General features: G+C 42.8%; 1 protein-coding gene across 1 annotated transcript in view; it reads left to right on the top strand.

The window, feature by feature from the left end:
- The window catches only part of LOC126187695 (coagulation factor XI-like), a 162,082-nt gene extending 136,157 nt beyond the window's left edge, over positions 1-25,925 (top strand). The window contains exons 5-6 of the mRNA XM_049928937.1: positions 13,416-13,470; positions 23,776-25,925. Coding sequence (XP_049784894.1) covers positions 13,416-13,470; positions 23,776-23,963 — 243 coding nt within the window. The 3' untranslated portion in view covers positions 23,964-25,925. The remainder of the gene's footprint in view (positions 1-13,415; positions 13,471-23,775) is intronic.
- The last annotated feature ends 225 nt before the right edge of the window (positions 25,926-26,150 follow it).

Genomic DNA, 26,150 nt, shown 5'->3' with positions numbered 1-26,150 from the left:
TCTTTGTTTTTGAATCTCCCGCCCGCAGATAACTTCGCGAAATTCAGAACACCAGCTTCACTTTTTGTAACAAGCTTTTTTCTTGGTCGTTAGTGAGTATTTGTTCACCTTCTTCCAATGTGTTGCTTTGAGCTGCTGTCGCTAGATCGTCAGCGTAGGTAAACTTTTCAGAATTTGTCGCTGGCGCACAAGTTAGGAGCCATAACCGAGCCCTGTGGAAACAATTCTCTACGGCAGACAATTTTCTTGCAGTTTCTCCAATATTAACTTTAACAGAGCGTTTCGAAATATGTTTTCCATCATTGCTGTGATCTTTTACCTTGGAACGGTCTGACTTGGCTCATAAATCAAGTCATCCAGTCACACGGTGTCATACACTGCTGTGAACTCAATAAATTCCACTGAGGTTTTAGGTCGAGAACTTGCTCGCGGCAGCTTCGATGGTGTTTTATTTTTTATGGCTTGTTCCTGAACTTTTTTTTGAAAACTGTATCAACTCTTACTTTTTCTGCGCGTTTCTTTATTTGTAACTCTACTTGGGAAGATAGCTTTTGGGATGACTGTTGCTCCACCTAGTTTCCTTAAGAGAGAGCATGCTTTCCTAATGCTGTTAATGAAATCTAGATTTTCTGTATTGTCCGCCCATCATTTCTTGCGTGATTCATTAACAGTTTGTAAGATCCTGTCTCCCAGAGCTGGGTTACCTGTTCTTTGATATTCTCTATCTAAGGAGTATATTTTTTTCTGTAACCTGACGGAATATGTCGTTTTGTTTTTGCTATTGTCATTGCAATATATGTGCTATAAATGGCCATTCTAAGTGTTATCAGCTGTATGTTATAGTCAGTTTCTTTCCAGTACGATTCCTACGCAATATTGTTACAGGTGACGAGCTAACTTCTTGAGACGCAATTAAAGAACCCTAACCAAAGACATCTCCTTCAGCAATCGGCAGCGTGAACAGACAATATTTGGCATTTGGTGGCACAAGCTGCGAGCATCGCAGCCGGCATTCGTTGCTGTCTACTGATACGCCTTTCTGCGATAGTGTAAGAAAAACAACCACAAAAACTGCACCGTTTGTTGTTATTGCGCTGTACACCCGCATTCACTCCGCTGATTTCACGAAAAGGCTATCGAGGAATTTTTTTGAGAATCCATTCCTCACGCACTTATTCTTCTGATCTTGTACTCCCAAATGCTTACCTTTCGCGCTACTTATCGAAGAACCACTAATAAAATCAGTTTCGAGACAAAAACGTACTTCAAACGAGGCTTGACAACATCTTTAGCTTCGAACCAGTAGCTTTCCGCTCTACCTGAGCATTGTTATGACAAACATTACGACAAAAACTTATTTTAATTATACACAAAGTATTTGTAATACAAGCATAGCTAAATCGACGTCATTTAGTAAGATATTACGCTTTTTGGACTTTGAAACCTTAAAAATTGTGTGTATTCACAAACAGGGCAGGTTAGAGAATATTTTTCCACTTAATTGACTTATTATTTGGCAACCTCCCCCCCCCCTCCCTCCCACTCCTTTTCCCCCCGTACAGTTTCACGAGTATCAGTTTACGCTACTATTTGTTGTACGGATCGTCAGCGTAGGTAAACTTTTCAGAATTTGTCGCTGGCGCACAAGTTAGGAGCCATAACCGAGCCCTGTGGAAACAATTGTTATAACGAATGTTATACTTGGCCGCCCCTCTCAGCTTGGAGCGCCTAGCGGCGGCTTGTGTCACTTGAACTTTAAACCAGCTCTGTTCAAAAAAACAAAAATATGTCAGCAGATGCAGAGAAATGAGTGCAATGTCGTACGTTTTTCACCCTCAGACTGTAGAATACTCAAATTAGCGAGACGACTGCTAAGGGAGAGGTTTTCTTAAGATTATTATTATTATTCTCGTGTCAGAAACATCCAGTAATATGTACGTACATCAAACACAGTTATGGTTAAATTACTTTTGACCGAAACTTGGCCACTTCCAGTGCATTTTCTGTTACTTGTTGAATATCATCTTCTGTACAGGAGACTGGGCACAGTCGACACCGAAGCATGTGCCGAACTGTCTGTTCTTCTCCACAGTCACACCGAATATCATTTGGGTCAGTGTATCCCCATCTTGCCAAGTTAACCTTTGATCTTCCAACTCCGGATCTCAGTCTATTCAGGGACTTACAAGTTGTCCATTCTCTGTCTTGGCCTGGAGGTATAGCTTCAACAACTCTTTTCCAACTAGGTCGTAGCCCTCCATAGTCGTAACTTAGCTTTTTCAGCAGTGGTTCTAAGTTCCTTTGATGTCCCAAAGAAACTCTTCCTTGACTTCAGTCGTTGCTGATGCGGTTCATGTCCATACACAGGTTGGATAATTTCCTGTTCCACTGCCTTTCAAGCAACCTCTTATAATTCAGCAGATTTCGTTGAGAGCTACATGAGTTGAGTTATACCAAACAGGACAGGCATACTCTGCCACAAAATAGCATAGTGCCATTGCAGATGTTCGGATTGTCTCAGGTTGACTACCCCACTGTGATCTGGCCATTTTCCATAGGAGATTGTTACTGGTGGAAACTTTCGACTTGCATTTCATGCAGTGCTTTTTGAAAGTGATAGATCTGTCAAGTATCACTCCTAGGTATTTTGGAGTCTCGTAGTGTTCCAGTTCGACCCCTGACCATACTATTTTCAACGAGTGGCTTTCTTAAGATTACCTTACTGATTTTCGATCCGGTTTCTTATCGTTCTGCCACAGAAAAATTAAAAAGTTGACCTCCATCGAGACAGGAACGACGAATGTGAACCCAGCTTTCACTTTACACCGCGACTGTTACTACAGATGTAGCAAACAAATGTAGCAATCATCTCCACTTAACTCCCCAGTGGTGGGTGGCGAGGACAGATAAATCGCAAAATATAAGACGAGATTACTTTTTGCATAAAACGATCTTTCTAAATTCAGAACCATAAACTGATAACGGATGGCACATCTTTATTGCTAACTACTTAGATTATTCACTGAAAATGGCAAAAATAAATCAAGTGAGTTTTTCTGTAAAATTCTTTGCCCTACAGGATATATCTCGATGATCATAGAGCTGCTAGACATTTCATATATTGCTGCCAAGTTTCAGCTATACTACAAGCAGGAAGAGTACGTGTCCCCTACTGATGTGTTTCTTGAGTGGCCTTTGAAGACAGCACAGCTTCTGTCTCAACGACGTGGCCGGAAAGCAAAAAGTATAAACGAATGTGTTCCATTCTCATTTTTGTAACTAGATTTAGTAACTAGAGATTTCTTATCCATTATACTCAGATTCACAGTTTGCAAACTAAATATCTTAAATCAATAACTTTTTTATTTACTTTTGTTTTTTCTGCCGTAAGTGTACAGAAAACTGAAAAGCTCATTCTCCAGACGCAGTCCGCTTTTTTGCAGCGTCTCCTGTGATTGTACTGTAAACATTATACACTTGAGAAAGTTTTTTTTAAGAATGCTTTCGATGGTACTCTCCATCTACATCTACATCTACGTGATTACTCTGCTATTCACAATAAAGTGACTGGCAGAGGGTTCAATGAACCTCCTTCATGCTGTCTCTCTACCGTTCCACTCTCGAACGGTACGCGGGAAAAACGAACACTTAAATTTTTCTGTGCGAGCCCTGATTTCTCTTATTTTATTGTGATGATCATTTCTCCCTATGTAGGTGGGTGCCAACAGGATGTTTTCGCAATCGGAGGAGAAAACTGGTGATTGAAATTTCATGAGAAGATCCCGTCGCAACGAAAAACGCCTTTGTTTTAATGATTGCCACTCCAATTCACGTATCATGTCTGTGACACTATCTCCTCTATTTCACGATAATACAAAACGAGCTGCCCTTCTTTGTACTTTTTCGATGTCACCCGTCAGTCCCACCTGATGCGGATCCCACACCGCACAGCAGTACTCCAGAATAGGGCGGACAGGCGTAGTGTAAGCTGTCTCTTTGGTAGACCTGTTGCACCTTCTAAGTGTTCTGCCAATGAATCAGTCTCTGGTTTGCTCTACCCACTATATTATCTGTGTGATGGTTCCAATTTAGGTTATTCGTAATTGTAATCTCTAAGTATTTACTTGAATTTACAGCCCTCAGATTTGTGTGCCTTATCGCGTAATCGAAATTTAGCTGATTTCTTTTAGTACTCATGTGAATAACTTCACACTTTTCTATATTCAGGGTCAATTGCCACTTTTCGCACCATACAGATATCTTATCTAAATCATTTTGCAAGTCGTTTTGATCCTCTGATGACTTTACAAGAGGGTAAATTACAGCATCATCTGCAAACAATCTAAGACGGCTACTCAGATTGTCTGCTATATCGTTAATATAGATCAGGAACAGTAGAGGGCCTATAACACTCCCTTGGGGAACGCCGGATATTACTTCCGTTTTACTCGATGACTTTCCGTCTATTACTACGAAATGTGACCTTTCTGACAGGAAATCACGAATCCAGTGGCACAGCTAAGGCGATACTGCTTAGGTACACAGTTTCGTTAGAAGACGCTTGTGAGGAACGGTGTCGAAAGCCTTCTGGAAATCTAAAAGTATGGAATCAATTTGACATCCCTTGTCGATAGCACGTATTACTTCGTGATTATAAAGGGCTAGTTGTGTTTCACAAGAACGATATTTTCTGAATCCGTACTGACTATATGTCAATACATCGTTTTCTTCGAGGCGCTTCATAATGTTCGAATACAGTACATGTTCTAAAACTATATTGCAAATCGACGTTAGTGATATAGGCCTGTAATTCAGCGGATTACTCCTACTTTCCTTTTTGGGTATTGATGTGACTTGAGCAGTTTTCCAGTCTTTAGGTATGGATCTTTCTGTGAGCGAGTGGTTGTATATAATTGCTAAATATGGAGCTATTTTATAAGCATACTCTGAGAGGAACCTGACTGGTATACAATCTGGACCGGAAGCCTTGTCTTTATTAAGTGGTTTAAGTTGCTTGGTGACACCGAGGATATCTACTTCTACGTCTCTCATCTCTAATCCCAAAACAGAAGATTCCAATAGAAAAATTACAACACAGGATTGATTGCAAAACGTGAACACTCACAGAGAGATTTTGTTCGTTACGAATCACAAAAATTTTCAAATGGACAAAATCTACTGAGCAAGAAAATTTTTTACAGTGACCGTAAACATCTCTGATTGTTGCCAGCATCATATTTAAAATACCAGGGAAGCAGGTTGCTAGCCTTACTTGCCCCGAGTCCCATTGGGTTTTACCCCTAACGGCTGAGGGACTAACCGGTGGATTTGGTAGTCTTTGCCGTATGAGCACAAAGGTGACCACGACTCAGAGTATGTCCGAGATGCCCAGCCTTATTCCAAAGTAACTGGTATCCCGACTGTCGGGACCACTTACTTGGCCACTCATACGTTGCCCGTGGTTCATGAACTAGGACATGACTACAGGAACCCACACCATGAACCACAGCTAGGTGGATACAGGTTACCTTATCAACAAGGTTGAGGTTACGGATATGAAAGTAGCTAGGATGATTGCAGGTACTAGTAAATGGGAACAATGGCAGGAGGGTGTCCACAATGAGGAAATCAAAGAAAAACTGGGAATGAACTGTATAGATGTAGCAGTCAGGGCGAACAGGCTTAGATGGTGGGGTCATGTTACACGCATGGGAGAAGCAAGGTTACCCAAGAGACTCATGGATTCAACAGTAGAGGGTAGGAGGAGTCGGGGCAGACCGAGGAGAAGGTACCTGGATTCGGTTAAGAATGATTTTGAAGTAATAGGTTTAACATCAGAAGAGGCACCAATGTTAGCACTGAATAGGGGATCATGGAGGAACTGTATAAGGGGGGCTATGCTCCAGACTGAACGCTGAAAGGCATAATCAGTCTTAAATGATGATGATGATGATGATGATGACCGTAAACATGTTCAAAAAGCCGTGAAGAAAATAAAACCAGCAAATGTGTGCAGTGTCTGTTCGATTTCTTCTTCTGCTGCCGTGCCCGCATCTCGTGGTCGTGCGGTAGCGTTCTCGCTTCCCACGCCCGGGTTCCCGGGTTCGATTCCCGGCGGGGTCAGGGATTTTCTCTGCCTCGTGATGGCTGGGTGTTGTGTGCTGTCCTTAGTTTAGTTAGGTTTAAGTAGTTCTAAGTTCTCGGGGACTTATGACCACAGCAGTTGAGTCCCATAGTGCTCAGAGCCATTTGAACCATCTGCTGCCGCGAAAGGAGAGCTAATTGTGATCAGAACGTGGAACAAGTAACACAAAAGGCTGACCGTAATGTCTAGAAAACCTGTTATTCAGCCTATAAATAATGAAAGAACGACAAGTATCATTAACTTGTAATGACTGCAATATGATCGCTTCTGTCGATTTGTCAAGAAAAGTGCGAAGTGGCTATGTTGAAGAGATTTGTAACTGGCAGTATGCTTAAGACAGGACACAAAATAAATGATTTGTGCTAACTTTCTATTCATTGCCTTTCAAATGGCGGGTTATTAATTTACTCCCTAACGGTTTAATACGAACGGCGTCTCTAGGATGAGAACTAACGAGCTTAAATGTTTTGGCACAGATGGGCAGATTCCTCTGGTGCTTGCACAGACAGAGCTGCAGGACGCACTGCGAGGCACCTGTTAGCCATGCCACGGCACTCTCTGTCTGCAGGAGACGAGGAACGCGTTCTCTCTTCCCACTGCGCTCCACTCTAGTCGCGTAATGACCTTAGCATGGAACGATATGTCTGCCTCACTTTTTGAAGTCCTATGTATGTGACAAAGAAATTGAGATTCTCTTTAGGAAGGAAATGATAGGTTGGGTGTAGATTTTAGATAAATGAGATGCTAGCTGGAAAGGACAGTATGGACTGGAGCCTTCATTTGGAACCATTTGGGCAGGACTTATTTCATGGATTAATTGACAGTGTGCGAGTTACGCTGTCAAACAACATGGTATGTTTGCAGATGGGGGAAGGTCTAACTCTTTGATAAAGCGCATTCCGGAGGACGACGGTTCAAAACCGTCTCCGGCCGTCTTGATTTAGGTTTTCCGTAATTTCCCTAAATCACTTCAGGCTAATGCCGCAATGGTTCCTTTGAAGGGGCACGGCCGATTTCCTTCCCAGTCCTTCCCCAATCCGAGCTTGTGCTCCGTCTCTAAAGACCTCGTTGTCGACGGGACGCTAAACACTAATCTCCTCCTCCTCTTTGATAAAGGCGCGGCAGTAGGACTGTGTGACCACGAATGGGAGAAATGAGAGATTGTTTGAAGGACGTGTAGGAGAGGTGAAGGTGCCCCAGATGTTTGATGTGTAGAAAAGGAAACGTAATGAGGTGCACGATCGCAGAAGGTAGTCAGATACGGAATTTAATGAAACTTGACACAATCGCAGGAGCTAGTGTATACTAGACAAACAATCGCACACTAATGACCCATGACAAACAAGTCCTCAGTAACACGAAGAGTTTGTTTTCTGTCGGTCTTCATTTACAATTTTACGTCTGACCACAAAAGGTATTAAATTTTATACAAAAAGAACAATACACATAGGAAATCTTGCTGTTAAAGTTATGTAAATAATGCGACCCGTCTTCGCTGATTGGTTCGTGATAGTGAAGTACTGTGTATGTCAATGGATTCAGAGCAATATGAGCGATCGACATGGGGACGTGACAGAAAGACAGCCGGCCGGAGTGGCCGAGCGTTTCTAGGCGCTCAGTCCGGAACCGCGCGACTGCTACGGTCGCAGGTTAGAATCCTGCCTCCTTAGGTTAGTTAGGTTTAAGTAGTCCTAAGTTCTAGGAGACTTATGACCGCAGATGTTAAGTCCCATAGTGCTCGGAGCCATTTCTTTTTCTTCTACAGAAAGACAGATAGGGGCTGCCGTGTTTGGACGTTCCCTTGACCATGCTACGAATGAAATTTCTCGTTTTGTTGGCGTTTTAGTGCGGTCTCTCCAACGTGTGTGTAAGGAACGGTGTATCACTCGGAGCCACATAACAAAGGTCATGAAAGGTCTCATATTTCAATTAAAATAATATTGTGATTCTCGTTTCAGCGATTCACGTGACAGAGGCCAGAAGCCAGCCAATCTCAGTTCTTTCTCAAGCCACACTCTCACTTTTTGCCTTCTTGCAGTTACGTGCATTGATTTCTCCTTACCGGCAACGCTGTCTCCCGCCAATGCAAGCTGTAAATCACAAACTTACTTCATTCGAGATATAACCGACAGAGACCAGGCACAAGTGTCACTCCTTGTCAGTGACCATGGGTTTAGATCCGACACAAGTTGGAAACGGTGTCAGTTTTGTTAACTATCCTCTTAATGACCATCTCTTACGGTCACTTTCGTCCGCGTTGTGAATTACAGATAATGTTTTTCCTCTTTCCCTGCACGTAGTATAAATATTCGATACGGTGCCTCTTGAAGCACCAAACACTTCGAGTGCCCTGGTTATGGAAGCACTCACCATACGAACATCAACAATATACCCACGTTCGAATTCACTTAGCTCCAACATAATACACTCATAACTACAGAGAACACTCTTCAGACGACGACTGATGCTTACAACATATGGAGGACATTGCACAGGTGCCGTTTGAAATCAAATGCAACAGCGCGAACTGCAGGTTTGCCTAGCGTCTGCATTTGTGATCAAGCATATACTTCTCGCGGTGTTCCCACGGTTTTGTCCAAATTCTGTAGTTCTGTTTGTCATGCCTGGGTTGTTGAGCAATTTTGTTGAAGTGGGGCCATGGACCGCTCCCTGCTTTCGTTGGCTAGAGCCGGCACCTGCCCTGGCTGAGGGCAGAGACTGCCATGAGGCCATTGCCGTCCCCAGAGAGAAGTTGAGCACATGTTTATGCCTTATTGTACGGACATCAAAGGACGGGACGCCGTGGCACTGCCGGATCGGTGGGAGAGATGCGGGTGCTTGCTCTCAAAATTTTTGATGCATCCAATCGAAAGAGTGACCCCGCCACCTCGCTTGGCACAAAGAGGTTGGCCAGTGTACCACTGCTCCAGACCAAAACCAATTTCTTATTTGTTAACGTGTGTTTTGTGCATAAAGAGTGGAAGAAGCGATATTCTGGTTCGTCACATTAGCAGTAGCACTGGGTTTCCCGCTCTAAGTGGATTTCCTTTTTATCGAAGTTGGGAGTTGAGGGCGGGGAAGGAAGTGTATCTTCAAATGGTTCAAATGGCTCTGAGCACTATGGGACTTAACTTCTGAGGTCATCAGTCCCCTAGAACTTAGAACTACTTAAACCTAACTAACCTAAGGACATCACACACATCCATGCCCGAGGCAGGATTCGAACCTGCGACCGTAGCGGTCGCGCGGTTCCAGACTGAAGCGCCTAGAACCGCACGGCCACTCCAGCCGGCGAAGTGTTTCTGGGCTACTCCGCTCCCAAGCGCTGTCCGGTGCTGATTGGCGCACCTTAGCTACTTTTTGGGGAACTGTACGTGTCGCAGTCTTGGTGGTGTGGTCCATATTCTGAGCGATCTGTCCAGATTAGGAAATCTTTCTGCGTTTTCTACTCACAGACTTCCATATACGAAGTGCATTCAAGTTCTAAGGCCTCCGATTTTTTTTCTCCGGACTGGAAAGAGATAGAAACATGCGCATTGTTTTAAAATGAGGCCGCATTCATTGTCAATACGTCCCAGAGATGGCAGCACCGTACGGCAGATGGAATTTTACCGCCAGCGTCGAGAATGAGAACTGTTTTAAATACTTAAAATGGCGACGTTTTCTTTACTTGAACAGCGTGCAATCATTCGTTTTCTGAATTTGCGTGGTGTGAAACCAATTGAAAGGAGACATGTGGTGATGGAGTTATGGATGTGTCGAAAGTGCGTTCATGGGTGCGACAGTTTAATGAAGGCAGAACATCGTGTGACAACAAACCGAAACAACCTCGGGCTCGCACAAGCCGGTCTGACGACATGATCGAGAAAGTGGAGAGAATTGTTTTGGGGGACTGCCGAATGACTGTTGAACAGATCGCCTCCAGAGTTGGCATTTCTATGGGTTCTGTGCACACAATCCTGCATTACGACCTGAAAATGCGAAAAGTGTCATCCAGGTGGGTGCCATGAATGCTGACGAACGACCATATGGCTGCCCGTGTGGCATGTTGCCAAGCAATGTTGACGCGCAATGACAGCATGAATGGGACTTTCTTTTCGTCGGTTGTGACAATGGATGAGACGTGGATGCCATTTTTCAATCCAGAAACAAAGCGCCAGTCTGCTCAATGGAAGCACACAGATTCACCGCCACCAAAAAAATTTCGGGTAACTGCCAGTGCTGAAAAAATGATGGTGTCCATGTTCTGGGACAGCGAGGGCGTAATCCTTACCCATTGCGTTCCAAAGGGCGCTATGGTAACAGGTGCATCCTACGAAAATGTTTTGAAGAACAAATTCCTTCCTGCACTGCAACAAAAACGTCCGGGAAGGGCTGCGTGTGTGCTGTTGCACCCGCACATCGAGCTGATGTTACGCAACAGTTTCTTCGTGATAACAACTTTGAAGTGATTCCTCATGCTCCCTACTCACCTGACGTGGCTCCTAGTGACTTTTGGCTTTTTCCAACAATGAAAGACACTCTCCGTGGCCGCACATTCACCAGCCGTGCTGCTATTCCCTCAGCGATTTTCCAGTGGTCAAAACAGACTCCTAAAGAAGCCTTCGCCGCTGCCATGGAATCATGGTGTCAGCGTTGTGAAAAATGTGTACGTCTACAGGGCGATTACGTCGAGAAGTAATGCCAGTTTCATCGATTTCGGGTGAGTAGTTAATTAGAAAAAAAATCGGAAGCTTTAGAACTTGAATGCACCTCGTATATACACTGATACTCCTCTCCCACCACCCAGTAGTGTAAGCATCATTTACAGTAATTTCTACTGAGATTTGAGAGAACTTCGCTCTCCATAAATTTTACGTGTTTCGTGGGTATTATTGAGAGCAAATAAAAATCTGCTCTACTCAGACGTGACTTAGATTTGAAGATCCTTCAATTATCCTACAACTTTCCATGTTTAGGAGATCCACAAATAACCAATATAAGCTGTTAAATACTTAAGTTGTTGTTGTCACTGTAACTGTGTTTCCGTTATGTACAGTCACCAAACGCAACCAACTGCTGTTCGAAGTTAGAGACAGACCCACATCTAGTTTGAAACTTTCAGAGCCCTGTTGAGCACATTAATAACTTTATAGTTATTTACTATTAAAAACAGTCTTGATCACGATTTATTTATCAAGGTGACCGGTTTCGACCACTACTGTGGTCGTCTTCAGACCTACAAGTTGTATACAAAGCTTTAATTAGAGGGCTACTTACATTAAAGAAAATACATAAAGTTCTAAAGCTATAAAACGATGAATTACCATTGAGTAGGAACCTCTTTCTGTTGGAGAATCACTACTGGAGAAACCGTTGCACGTCTTACTATATATAATGGAGGCTTCACCCACTTCTGACTGCATGATGTCAATACTAACCAATGAGTTATAAGTCGAATCACAATTTAAAATTTCTTAGTTAAAAGAACATTGTCAAGAATTAAAGATAAATACACACTACACTTAGCTTATTAAACTGCTATTGTCAAATAAGAAGCGTTATAAATATTTAAATATGCAGGAAAAATAAACTTCGGTTTGGCTGTACATGGGTCTGTTAGTGAACCATTAGAAGAAACTGAAATCTTTTCACTTCACAAAAGTAATCCATTATCTGTTTTAAACGAACAACTTCAGTTCAAAGACAAACATTTCTTTGAGCTTTTCGATGATCTGCTTCAGAATGTTACTCTTCTGTCCTTTGTTTTTTTTTAATTTTTTAAAATTATTAAGACTTTTAGCAAATATTTTATCTTTACATTGTAATTTTACTTCACCAAACATTATTTTATGACTGACTATCTGTTTTAGAATTTTTGCTAATATGCTTTTAGACTGCATGTTGCTAATTCACATCCTTTTATTTTTGACACTATGGCTCATAAAATTATAATTTTAAATACCTTCCATTTTCATTATTTGTATTTGCTTATAAGAGTGGCATATAACTTAAGTAATAGCAATGCCTTTTAAAAATTGTCACATGTAATTTACATACCAACTTCATAGACAATGTTTCATATATACGTACAACTACTTCGTATCGTATTTGTGCAGCATGTAGTATACATGTCAGCTATAGATTATTGCAGCTTACCCATTGAAAATCGTTTCAATAAAGACATGTTGCTCCTCAGTAATACATCGTCTGACGTGACAGTCTTCGCCATTCCACTTTCGCAACAACTTCGTTGGAAAGAAGCCTGCTGCCACATCTTTGCACTGGCGTTTGTCCTCACCATGGCAACCACTAGTTCGACTATGGACTTTACAACAACTTCAGTGGAAAGAAGGCTGCTGCCTCATCTTTGCAACGGCGTCCAACTTTGCCATGGCAACCAGTGGTTCCAAATGGTTCACTAACAGGCCTTGAGAGGGCAACCCATGTACTGCCAGGCCGAAGTTCACTTTTCCTACATATTTAAATATTTGTAACGCTTCTTAATTGACAATAGCTGTTTAGTAAGCTAAGTGTAGTGTGTATTTCTTTTTAATTCTTGACAATGTTCTTTTAACTAAGAAGTTTTAAATTGTAATTCGACTTATAACTCATTGGTTAGTAATGACATCATGCAGTCAGAAATGGGTGGAGCCTCCATTATATATAGTAAGACGTGCACTGCTTTCTCCAGTAGTGATTCTCCAACAGAAAGAGGTTCCTACTCAATGGTAATTCATCGTTTTATAGCTTTAGAACTTTATGTATTTTCTTTAATGTATGTAGCCCTCTAATTAAAGCTTTGTATACAACTTGTAGGTCTGAAGATGACCACAGTAGTGGTCGAAACCTGTCACCTTGATAAATAAATCGTGATCAAGACTTTTTTTAATAGTAAATATTTGTAAGACATTGATCACTGCCTTTCCCATAATGTATTCAAAAATAAACTTTATAGTTGTTTCAGGTCTTATTAATAATTTGAATATTATTAGTTTAATGCAGTATATGGTTCAGTCAAACACCTTTATATTTATAGTAACCTTTATCATTTTCTGGATGTTAATCTGGAGAGGCTCTACCTTTCACGTGTTGTGAGCTGTTTTCTTTGGCCTACACCCCGACTAATCAAGAGACCGGTGTACATAGAAGGCGCCTCGGACTGTTTTTTGTTATTTTTTTTTCTCATAGCGATATCAGTTAGTATTGGACATTCACGTTAAATATTCGTCTACCAGGTAAAAAAATTCTAAATGTGCGTTTACCGATGGTTCTTTCTCTTAATTTTTAGGGAGACAGTGGTGGTGCAATGATGACCAAGTCTGGCCGCCAGTACGTCGCCACAGGTAAGCAATTTAGTTCATGGTAGCTCCGCTGTCTGCATGGCGTAGTTCCCCAGTTGGAATCATTTTTCATTTTAACATTCGCAGTAAACAATATTAAGGACAACTAATATACAAGCCACCAATACTGTCATGAGTCCTGTTCTCCTTAACTTATCTTACCCAACAAAATCTTTCTAGTTAGTGAACAGTCGGCTTCATTTCGTTATAAAGACACCAGCTTTCCTTAACTATTCCTGTCGCCAGCTTCTGACTTAAGTGAAATGTTCCACTTGTTTCGTCGACTGGATACCGCTGCTGGCACCAACAAATGTCGATAAGTTATGCAGAGAGATTTAAATTCTCATCTCCAATTAAAAATAGTTCAGCGGCGGTTAGGGACCACTATCCCCACTCCAAGTCTACACAGATCTTTGCACTGCTGTTCTTATTACAGAAGTACAAATACAGTGCTCTTGTTCACTTTTCCAGGTAAACCGACTTCGATCACAAGTCGTGGTCTTCATTCCAGTAACTATGTATCACGAGTCATGGGGTCTCACCTTCAGATACTTAGGCTCTAGTTACACCATTTTTGAAAACAGATCACCACTGGTCCTGTTAAACGTACAAATTTATACTACAAGGTAATATAATGTGCTGTAATGCAACTACACACTTTACAGAACTAAGAAAGGAAAGGAAATTTCCTACTGTTTCCAGCAGTGGTTACATACTTTTTAGGTACAGCATATCTAAAGAGATTATCTTGCATACAATCACTTTTAAATTCACAGCACGTTTACAGAAAATGTATACTATTCAAAAAGTATCTAAACCTAAACGTGATCTCAGGATCTATGCACCCAAATTGCGTGAAAATGTAATCACATGTCAGTTCTAGTATAATACATTTGTCAATGAATACCCGTTTATCATCTGCATTTCTTCTTGGTGTAGCAATTTTAATGGCCAGTAGTGTATATAGTGTCTCCCCTAAGAGACAATAATACTGGAAGACCAAGAACAAAAAAAATGTTCAAATGTGTGTGAAATCTTATGCGACTTAACCGCTAAGGTCATCAGTCCCTAAGCTTACACACTACTTAACCTAAATCATCCTAAACACAAACACACACACCCATGCCCGAGGGAGGACTCGAACCTCCGCCGGGACCAGCCGGACCAAGAACAAAGAGCTGGGATTAAAAAGAGTGAAAGACAGGGATGTAGTCTTTTTTCCCTACTGTTGAATCTATACATCGAAGAAGCAATGACGAAAATAAAATGAAGATTCAAGACTGGGATTAAAATTGAAAGTGAAAGCATATCAATGTTAAGATTCGCTGATGACAGTGCTAATTTCGGTGAGAGTGAAGATGGATCACAGGATCTGTTGAATGGAATGACCACTCTACTAAATACAGAGTATGGATTGAGAGTAAATCGAATAAAGACGAAAGTAATGAGAGGTAGCAGATACGAGAACAGCAAGAAACTAAACAATAGAATTGATGATTACGAAGTAGACGAAGTTAAGAAATTGTGCTACCTGTTGTTGTTGTTGTGGTCTTCAGTCCTGAGACTGGTTTAATGGAGCTCTCCGTGCTACTCTATCCTGTGCAAGCTTCTTCATCTCCCAGTACTTACTGCAACCTACTTCCTTCTGAATCTGCTTAGTGTATTTATCTCTTGGTCTCCCTCTACCATTTTTACGCTCCACGCTGCCCTCCAATGCTAAATTTGTGATCCCCTGATGCCTCAGAACATGTCCTACCAATCGGTCCCTTCTTTTTGTCAAGTTGTGCCACAAATTCCTCTTCTCCCCAATTATATTCAATACTTCCTCAGTAGTTATGTGATCTACCCATCTAATCTTCAGCATTCTTCTGTAGCACCACGTTTCGAAAGCTTCTATTCTCTTCTTGTCCAAACTATTTATCGTCCATGTTTCACTTCCATACATGTCTGCACTCCATACAAATACTTTCAGAAACGACTTCCTGACACTTAAATCTATACCCGATGTTAACAAATTTCTCTTCTTCAGAAACGCTTGGCTTGCCATTGTCAGTCCACATTTTATATCTTCTATACTTCGACATCATCAGTTATTTTGCTCCTCAAATAGCAAATCTCCTTTACTACTTTAAGTGTCTCATTTTCTAATCTAATTCCCTCAGCATCACCCGACTTAATTCGACTACATTCCATTATCCTCGTTTTGCTTTTGTTGATGTTCATCTTATATCCTCGTTTGATGACACTATCCATTCCGTTCAACTGCTCTTCCAAGTCCTTTGCTGTCTCTGACAGAATTACAATGTCATCGGCGAACCTCAAAGTTTTTATTTCTTCTCCATGGATTTTAATACCTACTCCGAATTTTTCGTTTGTTACCTTCACTGCTTGCTCAATATAAAGATTGAATAACATTGGGGAGAGGCTACAACCCTGTCTCACTCCCTTCCCGACCACTGCTTCCCTTTCATGCCCCTCGACTCTTATAACTGCCATCTGGTTTCTGTACAAATTGTAAATAGCCTTTCGCTCCCTATATTTTACCCCTGCCACCTTCAGAATGTGAAAGAGAGTATTCCAGTCAACATTGTCAAAAGATTTCTCTAAGTGTACAAATGCTAGAAACGTAGGTTTGCCTGTCCTTAATCTTTCTTCTAAGATAAGTCGTAAGGTCAGTATTGCCTCACGTGTTCCAACATTTCTACGGAATCCAAACTGATCTTCCCCTAGGTCGGCTTCTACCAGTTTTTCCATTCGCCTCTAAAGATTCGCGTTAGTATTTTGCAGCTGTGACTTATTAAACTGATAGTTCGTTAATTTTCACATCTGTCAACACCTGCTTTCTTTGGGATTGGAATTATTATATTCTTCTTGAAGTCTGAGGGTATTTCACCTGTCTCATACATCTTGCTCACCAGATGGTAGAGTTTTGTCAGGACTGGCTCTCCCAAGGCCGTCAGTAGTTCTAATGGAATGTTGTCAAACTCTTCACGCAATATCATATCTCCCATTTCATCTTCATCTAAATCCTCTACAATTTCCATAATATTGTCCTCAAGTACATCGCCCTTGTATAGACCCTCTACATACTCCTTCCACCTTTCTGCTTTTCCTTCTTTGCTTAGAACTGGGTTTCCATCTGATCTCTTGATATTCATAGAAGTGTCTCTCTTTTCTCCAAAAGTCTCTTTAATTTTCCTGTAGGCATTATCTGTATTGCCCCTAGTGAGATAAGCCTCTACATCCTTACATTTGTCCTTTAGCCATCCCTGCTTAGCCATTTTGCACTTCCTGGCGATCTCATTTTTGAGACGTTTGTATTTCTTTTTGCCTGCTTCATTTACTGCATTTTTAATTTTTCTCCTTTCAGCAATTAAGTTCAACATTTGTTCTGTTACCCAAGGATTTCTACTAGCCCTCGTCTTTTTCCTACTTGATTCTCTGCTACCTTCACTATTTCATGTCTCAAAGCTACGCATTCTTCTTCTACTGTATTTCTTTCCCCCACTCCACTCAATTGTTCCCGTATGCTCTCCCTGAATCTCCGTAAAATCTCTGGTTTAGTCAGTTTATCCAGGTACCATCTCCTTAAAATGCCACCTTTTTGCAGTTCTTTAGTTTTAATCTACAGTTCATTACCAATAGATTGTGGTCAGAGTCTACATCTGCCCCTGGAAATGTCTTACAATTTAAAACCTGGTTCCTAAATCTCTGTCTTACCATTATATAATCTATCTGATACCTTTTAGTATATCCAGGGTTCTTCCATGTATACAACCTTCTTTCATGATTCTTGAACCAAGTGTTATCTATGATTAAGTTATGCTCTGTGCAAAACTCTACCAGACGGCTTCCTCTTTCATTTCTTACCCCCAATCCATATTTACCTACTATGTTTCCTTCTCTCCCTTTTCCTACTCTCGAATTCCAGTCACCCATGACTATTAAATTTTCGTCTCCCTCCACTACCTGAATAATTTCTTTTATCTCATCACACATTTCATCAATTTCTTCATCATCTGCAGAGGTAGTTGGCATATAAACTTGTACTACTTGTGCTACCTATACAGCAAAATAACCCATGACGGTCGGAGCAAGGAGAACGAGGAAAGCAGGTTAACACTGGCCAAAAGGGCATTCCTTCACAAGGGAAATCTACCAGCGTCCAAATGGGTCTTAATTTGAAGAAGAAATTTCTGTGAAAGTATGTTTAGAGCACTGTATAGCAGTGAGACTTGAATTGTGGGAAAACAGGAAGAACAGAAGAGAATCGAAGCATTTGATATGTTGTGCTACAAAAAATGTCGAAAATTACGCGAACTGATAAGGTAAGGAATGAGGATGTTCTCCGCAGAATCTGGGAGGAAGGGAATGTGTGGAAAATAGTGAAAAAAAGAAGCGACAGCGTGATAGGACATGTGTTCAGACATCAGAGAATAATTGTCTTGGTGCCGACCAGCGTGGCCGAGCGGTTCTAGGCGCGTCAGTCTGGAACCGCGCGACCGCTACGGTCGCAGGTTCGAATCCTGCCTCGGGCATGGATGTGTGTGGTGTCCTTAGGTTAGTTAGGTTTAAGTAGTTCTAAGTTCTAGGGGACTGATGACCTCAGATGTTAAGTCCCATAGTGCTCAGAGCCATTTGAACCATTTAACTTCTTTGGTACTAGAGGGAATGTGTAAAAACTGTGAAGAAAGAAAGAGACTAGGATGTTCCAAGCAAATAATTGAGGACTTACGTTGCAAGTGCAACTCTGAGATGAAAAGCTTGTCACAGTGGAGAAATTCATGCTGGATCAGATCAAACCAGTCAGAAGACAAGACAGATGTATCTGAGCCGTGGCGGGGTTTATGGCGTTGCCTTTCTAATTCCTCGCACCACTAACTCGATCTGTAGTGTGATGTTCCTCTGGTTTGAGGCGACTAAGCTCTTTGCGCGAGGTTGTTGTTGGGGGACGGGGCGTGTTGTGACGTGGCGAGTTGGGGAGTGGTAACGGAGCGAGGAGGACGGCGTGAGAGGTCCGCCCGGCGACTAAAACGAGCACTTGCGCAAGCGTTTTGGCCACCGAGTCCAGTGAGTGGCTGCTGGGCATATTTGTGGGCCGATTTGAATCCGTGGCTGAGTTCGAGTGTCGTCTTCGTGCGTAGCCTGGCCAGCCTGCTCTGGGGCGTGGCACACAGATGACAGTGTTGATGCCAGTTTCGCTGTGCTGGATTCCTCTCCCCTTTGCAATCGGCAAGCTCCAGCTTCGATTCGTGAACTTCAGGACATCTTAAACTTTGTTAGCCGATGGTGTTTCCTAAGCGATAACGTGTTTCTTCCATGTCACGCAGTACCTAGATGTTTGGGCTTTAGGTGACATCCGTTCAAAACGTCTTCGAACACCAGATAAGTAACTTTCTCTTGTAATACGGCCGGGTGCCGGTAGCAGAGCGTGGTTATGATCCGCGGACCTCTAGCTTAAGGGCCTAGCACACTTCCACGTCAGTTTAAACCTGCAATTATGGATAAAGGGAGGGCCCATGTACCACTATGTGTCATTTCCTGTTACTACCCCTGGAACAGTTAGGCTTTGGCAATCACAATTTCAGTTAATTACAACACAAATCAAGTAACATATCCTGTTAATTTAATTAAAAGAGAAGTGGCGGGCCTTCAGTGATAACACCTTCAGTTAAGTAAAATTACCAAATAGAAAACAGGGAGGCCTTCAATGATAACAGCTTCAGTTAAGTATCATTCCCACAGGCATCCCTTCAGTAATAATAGCTTAGGTTAAGTAAAATTACCAAATACCAACAGGCAGTCCTTCTTTAATAACCGCTTAGTTAAGTAAAATTATCAATTCTTTAGTAAAAGCTTCAGTTAAGTAATACTACCAAATAGAAAGCAGGTTTGGCCTTCGTGAATAACTGGTTCATTTAAGTAACCAAGAGTTTGAATTGCCTCCTCACAAGGGCTGTACAAGAAAGAGAGGAAAGGAAAGAACGAGAGGACCGGCCTTCGTTGGCAAAAGAAACATTAAGATAGCAAGGTTAAAAAAATGTTCAAATTTGTGTGAAATCTTATGGGACTTAACTGCTAAGGTGATCAGTCCCTAAGCTTACACACTACTTAACCTAAATTATCCTAAGCACAAAGACACACACCCATGTCCGAGGGAGGACTCGAACCTCCGCCGGGACCAGCCGCACAGCCCATGACTGCAGCGCCTTAGACCGCTCGGCTAATCCTGCGCTTCCGCAAGGTTAATTACATGAAAGCAATAACTAAACAAACGGTATACCCGCATCACTGCAAGATACCGCCTCTACAATGATGGCGAAACAGCCGAAAGAAAGCTAGGTTGCCAAACCCAATTACACAGCCTCAGCAAATGACAAATTTGGGGATTCAGGCACCTCCTGAGCCAATATAATTCACAGAGTGATGACATCTGCAATGCCAGAAGATATGTCGAAACCGGCACCCGGCCGTTTTACGAGAGAAAGGTACTTACCTGGTGTTCGAAGACGTTTGGCAGGGAGGTCGGCTCAAACGCAACCAACTGGGTAATGAGTTCCTTCTCTAAATCCTCACACAAACAAAAAAATGGCTGACATCGAAATAAGTGTCCAAGGAATAGAAAAGCAACTGGAATCACTCAACAGAGGAAAGTCCACTGGACCTGACGGGATACCAATTCGATTCTACACAGAGTACGCGAAAGAACTTGCCCCCTTCTAACAGCCGTGTACCGCAAGTCTCTAGAGGAACGGAAGGTTCCAAAAGATTGGAAAAGAGCACAGGTAGTCCCAGTCTTCAAGAAGGGTCGTCGAGCAGATGCGCAAAACTATAGACCTATATCTCTGACGTCGATCTGTTGTAGAATTTTAGAACATGTTTTTTTGCTCGAGTATCATGTCGTTTTTGGAAACCCAGAATCTACTCTGTAGGAATCAACATGGATTCCGGAAACAGCGATCGTGTGAGACCCAACTCGCTTTATTTGTTCATGAGACCCAGAAAATATTAGATACAGGTTCCCAGGTAGATGCTATTTTCCTTGACTTCCGGAAGGCGTTCGATACAGTTCCGCACTGTCGCCTGATAAACAAAGTAAGAACCTACGGAATATCAGACCAGCTGTGTGGCTGGATTGAAGAGTTTTTAGCAAACAGAACACAGCATGTTGTTATCAATGGAGAGACGTCTACAGACGTTAAAGTAACCTCTGGCGTGCCACAGGGGAGTGTTATGGGACCATTCTTTTCACAATATATATAAATGACCTAGTAGATAGTGTCGGAAGTTCCATGCGGCTTTTCGCGGATGATGCTGTAATATACAGAGAAGTTGCAGCATTAGAAAATTGTAGCGAAATGCAGGAAGATCTGCAGCGGATAGGCACTTGGTGCAGGCAGTGGCAACTGACCCTCAACATAGACAAACGTAATGTATTGCGAATACATAGAAAGAAGGATCCTTTATTGTATAATCATGATAGCAGAACAAACACTGGTAGCAGTTACTTCTGTAAAATATCTGGGAGTATGCGTGCGGAACGATTTGAAGTGGAATGATCATATAAAATTAATTGTTGGTAAGGCGGGTACCAGATTGAGATTCATTGGGAGAGTCCTTAGAAAATGTAGTCCATCAACAAAGCAGGTGGCTTACAAAACACTCGTTCGACCTATACTTGAGTATTGCTCATCAGTGTGGGATCCGTACCAGATCGGGTTGACGAAGGAGATAGAGAAGATCCAAAGAAGAGCGGCGCGTTTCGTCACAGGGTTATTTGGTAACCGTGATAGCGTTACGGAGATGTTTAGCATACTCAAGTGGCAGACTCTGCAAGAGAGGCGCTCTGCATCGCGGTGTAGCTTGCTCGCCAGGTTTCGAGAGGGTGCGTTTCTGGATGAGGTATCGAATATATTGCTTCCCCCTACTTATACCTCCCGAGGAGATCACGAATGTAAAATTAGAGAGATTAGAGCGCGCACGGAGGCTTTCAGACAGTCGTTCTTTCCGCGAACCATACGCGACTGGAACAGGAAAGGGAGGTAATGACAGTGGCATGGAAAGTGCCCTCCGCCACACACCGTTGGCTGGCTTGCGGAGTATAAATGTAGATGTAGATGTAGAGTGACGAGGGGGGACCTGGCCACAGCATAGAAGAAACATGTTATCGCTCCAGCTCAGGAAACACCATAGACTCACGCAGTTTAAGATATCCTGAAGTTTACGAATCGAAGCTGAAGCTTGCCGGTTCCAAAGCGAGCCTAGAATTCAGCACAGCGGAACTGGCTTCAACTCTGTAATGGGTGTGCACGCCCCAAAGCTAGCTGGCCACGCTACGCACGAAGACGGCACTCGAAGTCAGCCAAGGATTCAAATTTGCCCATAAATATGCCCATCAACCACTCGCCGGACTCAGTGCTAAAGACGCTTACTCGCCGGGTGGACCTCTCACACCGTCCTCCCGTTACCACTGCCCAACTCGCCACGCCACAACACGCCCCGCCCTCATTAACAAGCTCGAGCAGAGATCTTAGTGATCTCAAAGCAGAGGAACATCACACGACAGATCGAGCTAGTGGTGCCAGTAATTCGAAAGGCAACGCCATAAACCCCGTCACTGCTCAACTTCCCCTCCTTAAACCAATGGATCCCGGTCCGGCCTACAGAAGAAGAAAGGGAACGTTCATTAATGGGCTTAAGATGATTAACGTGCACCCTGAGGACCTTACCAGTGGCCAGGTGCCTGACAAGCAAGTTAACCGGTCCCTGAATTTTGATGATAGAGCATGGACCTATGGAACGAGTAATGAATTTCCATTTACTGTTCTAGCGATCTTCCCATTTTCACAATGTCGTTCAAGATGTTGAAAGCTAATCCATGACTTATTTTCACTTTTTCCACAAACTCCTCGATGACGATACGCTGCTCATAGAGCAAGGGGCCTCCGGTTTTCTCATGCTTCTCTTTTCTTTAGAGAGACGACGCCTGCCACTTCGTCCTTCGGACTTGTTTTGTTACAATCGCAGCCTTTGTGCTACATAAGCACAAAAAATGGTTCAAATGGCTCTGAGCACTATGGGACTTAACTGCTGAGGTCATCAGTCCCCTAGAACTTAGAACTACTTAAACCTAACTAACCTAAGGACATCACAGGCATCCATGCCTGAGGCAGGATTCGAACCTGCGACCGTAGCGGTCGCGCAGTTCCAGACTGTAGCACCTAGAACCGCTCGGCCACTCCGGCCGGCCACATATTAGCACAGTGTCATATGATAGTACACTGTTGCTTTACACTTCTGCCAACTCAACATGGGATGTTTCTGTCCTGCACCCACATCTTCTTGTTCATCTTCGTCGTCCCGAGTTGGCGCCGGCTAAGATCGGTCTGCTGTCTTCTGGCGCGGGCGTCATCAAATATCCGCCGCCTTTCTCGACAACAGCGCACCACACGTCCCGGTCGTTCGCAGTGGTTTGTTATCGTGGGTCCTCCAGACGTCAATCTTCCTTGGTGCCCAAACAGGTTCCTCATACGGCATTGTAGGAACGTAACTTCGCCTGGGTCAAGACTTTTTTACAGTTTTAAATGGAAATGAAGGACGAGAGATTGGGTTCAATGTCTGTTCCACTTCCTCCCTTAATACCTCTTGAAGCGTCTCGGTTTTTTGCTCGCCCTGCAATCCAAGTGCCTTCTGAACTTCCCCTCTCACTATCTGAGGAAGAACACTTGTGAAATCAGTTGCTTCCTCCATCACAGACATCGATACTAAGTTTCAAATGGTTCAGATGGCTTTGTACACTGTGGGACTTAACTTTTGAGGTCATCAGTCCCCTAGAACATAGAACCACTTAAACCTAACTAACCTAAGGATATCACACACATCCATGCCCGAGGCAAGATTCGAACCAGCGACCGTAGCGGTCGCGCAGTTCCAGACTGTAGCACCTAGAACCACTCGGCCACTCCGGCCGGCCACGTATAAGCACAGTGTCATATGATGGTACACTGTTGCTTTACACTTTTGCCAACTCAACATGGGATGTTTCTGTGTTGTTCCCCCTCTAACTCCGCTTCATCAGTGGGCTTTGCCATTTTGTTTTGTCTGCTCTAGCGACGTGGTGCGATACTATGGCGCTGGGATTTCAAAGTGTATCAGAGACGCAGACATGTGACTGCAAGTAAAGAAATATTAATTAAATAATTTTATTTCTTCGACGTGTGAGAGCTTCATGACTCACAGCTGGCATGCAGGCGTCATTTTTCTCTACATTCTCTAGCAGAAGTTGCTCGAGATTTCCTCTTGTTGCAGGCATAGTGTCGTACGGCTACGGCTGTGGGCAGCGCAACATGCCCGGCGTGTACACCAACGTGTCGTACTACAAGAATTGGATCGTGAAGCACATGGGCGCCGGCTACCAGCAGCGCCTGCTCTCCAGGACCGGCGCCGCTAGGCGGGCTGGCCAGAGAAGGGGCGGCGCCGCTGCGAACGCCGACTGAACCTCGTTCCACGGCGGTCACCACTGCTGCCCGGAGGCGCGCCTTCACGCTAATCCTCGTGACCACTCACCGCCTGACCGTCTCCCGATGTCATTGCTTTCAAATTATCTGGGCTTCCATAGCCGCGATTAAGTGCATAATGAGTGTGCCTCCCAAATTCAAATGAACGTTCTATCGCTGTTCCTTTGTTTGAGTTCCTCGGTACGTAGATAATGAGATGCTTTTGACACTTATTAACGCCATTCTGTGTTTCCGGTATTTCTGTAAATAACACTTGGTTCCACACAAATTAAATTAAATAGTATATTTCACGTAGGCCCGAGTAATAAAATAAAAAAATTGTAGTCTTCTTTTGAAAAACCAATTTAGTAGCCGAGATATCTATGTTGACACACTAACTGTAGTAGTAGTTTCGCCATATCTGTTGCCTTCCTCAGTTAAATAAAAAAAGAAAATATTTCGACGTTGTAGTTTACAGCATGCACTATACTTATTTCATGTTACATTTCTTCTATTAATTCCAATGTTAAACAGAAATGTGACGCTCTTGCAGTAGTTGTCTGTAACTGATGTTAGGTAGAGAGCCTGTATAGGGAGAGAGTGGCCATTGGTGAAGTTGCCCGTGATTGGTTGATTAGCTTCGGCGACATTTTTCTGCCAAACGTCTCTCGCGCTTCCTATGTTCGCCATGCTATTGAGCTGAATTGAAGTTCATAGGACTTTTGGAAACGATTAAGAAGTATTTGATTTATTGAAAGACTTGTTATTCGTTGTGCATGCATGTTCGATTTAGTTGTATATCGTTTTTAGTACGTAATTAGCTTTGCGTGCATAGTGGTAACATCACAAGCTTTTCTGAAGCCAATATCTGACAGTCCTTGCTGGAAACGGAAAGTTCCTGTAATTGTTGTGCCATGCTCATTCGACTTTATAGCGTCAAACTGTATTTCGTTGCGAATCAGAACACTAGGCAGTATTATTTCCTGACTGTTGACGCAGCCAAGTTCTAGGCACGTTTTCCGCAGTTGTGGTTGCTGAAACATTATTCGTAGTAGATAATTGTAGGTATTCTTGAAGACAGTTTTTAATAGGCCTACTTACTGTGGGGTAGAAGGGATACGGTAGTTTCCTTGTTATATTTGGTCGATATTATAGTAGCCTACATTTAACATTACCTGATTTTTGTAATCTTTTTCGCTTGTTATCTACGAGAGGTATTCCAGTTGTTTATTTGTGACATGCAAAAAGTTTGAAGACGTGACAAGAAATACCAATACGCCTCAAACTTTTTGCATGTCACAAGTAAACAACTGCTTACGACTTTCATTCATCTGACCTAATACAGATACGTTAAATCTTTAGCGTTATGCACTTCCGATACAAAACAAATGCTATACACTATACTTTTTTTATTTACGTTACTTTCATTGCAATATGTCAAGTAAACGAACTTCAAAGGAAATAAATGCAAGTAACGAATAATTTTTACAGCCACTGTATCAAATTTTCCTGTGCTGTACGTAGTAGGCTACTACGAGTATATTATAGCTGTAAAGAAAGGCATTTAACGAATGATTACGCGATATTGTCTTGTGCTTTTGATTCGGTGAGTGTGTACTCCACTACTCCACTAGTGGCCATTCAAAAGTCTTGGCAGAAAAATGGCCGCCGCATCGTCCGGTTGGCCACTCTCTCCCTATACAGGCTCTCTATTGTTAGGCAGTGCAGACAGCCATCTCGTGGTACCTTTGAGTACCAAATCCTGACAGTTGCAGTGGACTGGGCGCGGCAGCCTCTCGGGCTGACCTCAACCAATAGCGTAACGCGATTTTGTAAACATCACTATCGCAACGCCTCAGTGTTGTCACAGCTCTGTAGGCGGCTATTGTTTTCGCCTGCAGCCGTTAGCGCTTCGCAGTTGAAAGCTGGCAACAGTGCTGTGAGCTGTCAGGGACCTTCTTACACTATAGCTTCCATTATACTCCAAATCCAGTTGTCAGTTGCTCCGTCGCAGTCAACACGGCTTTAGACCACAAAGTGGCAAGATGTGACATGTACCTGTCTTGCTGGCGCCATGCACACTCAACGTTGTACAAACTTTATGATGGGACACCTGGCATGTCATTCTAGCGCCTCGACTTCTTTACGGCATGCTTTTACTCAAAAAATTTTTGCTTGTTAGAGATA

The sequence above is a fragment of the Schistocerca cancellata genome, chromosome 5 (genome assembly GCF_023864275.1).
Source record: "Schistocerca cancellata isolate TAMUIC-IGC-003103 chromosome 5, iqSchCanc2.1, whole genome shotgun sequence".
Classification (NCBI taxonomy): Eukaryota; Metazoa; Arthropoda; class Insecta; order Orthoptera; family Acrididae; genus Schistocerca; species Schistocerca cancellata.
The sequence above is the reverse complement of the archived record's forward strand: the minus strand, read 5'-3'. Positions and strand labels throughout refer to the sequence as shown.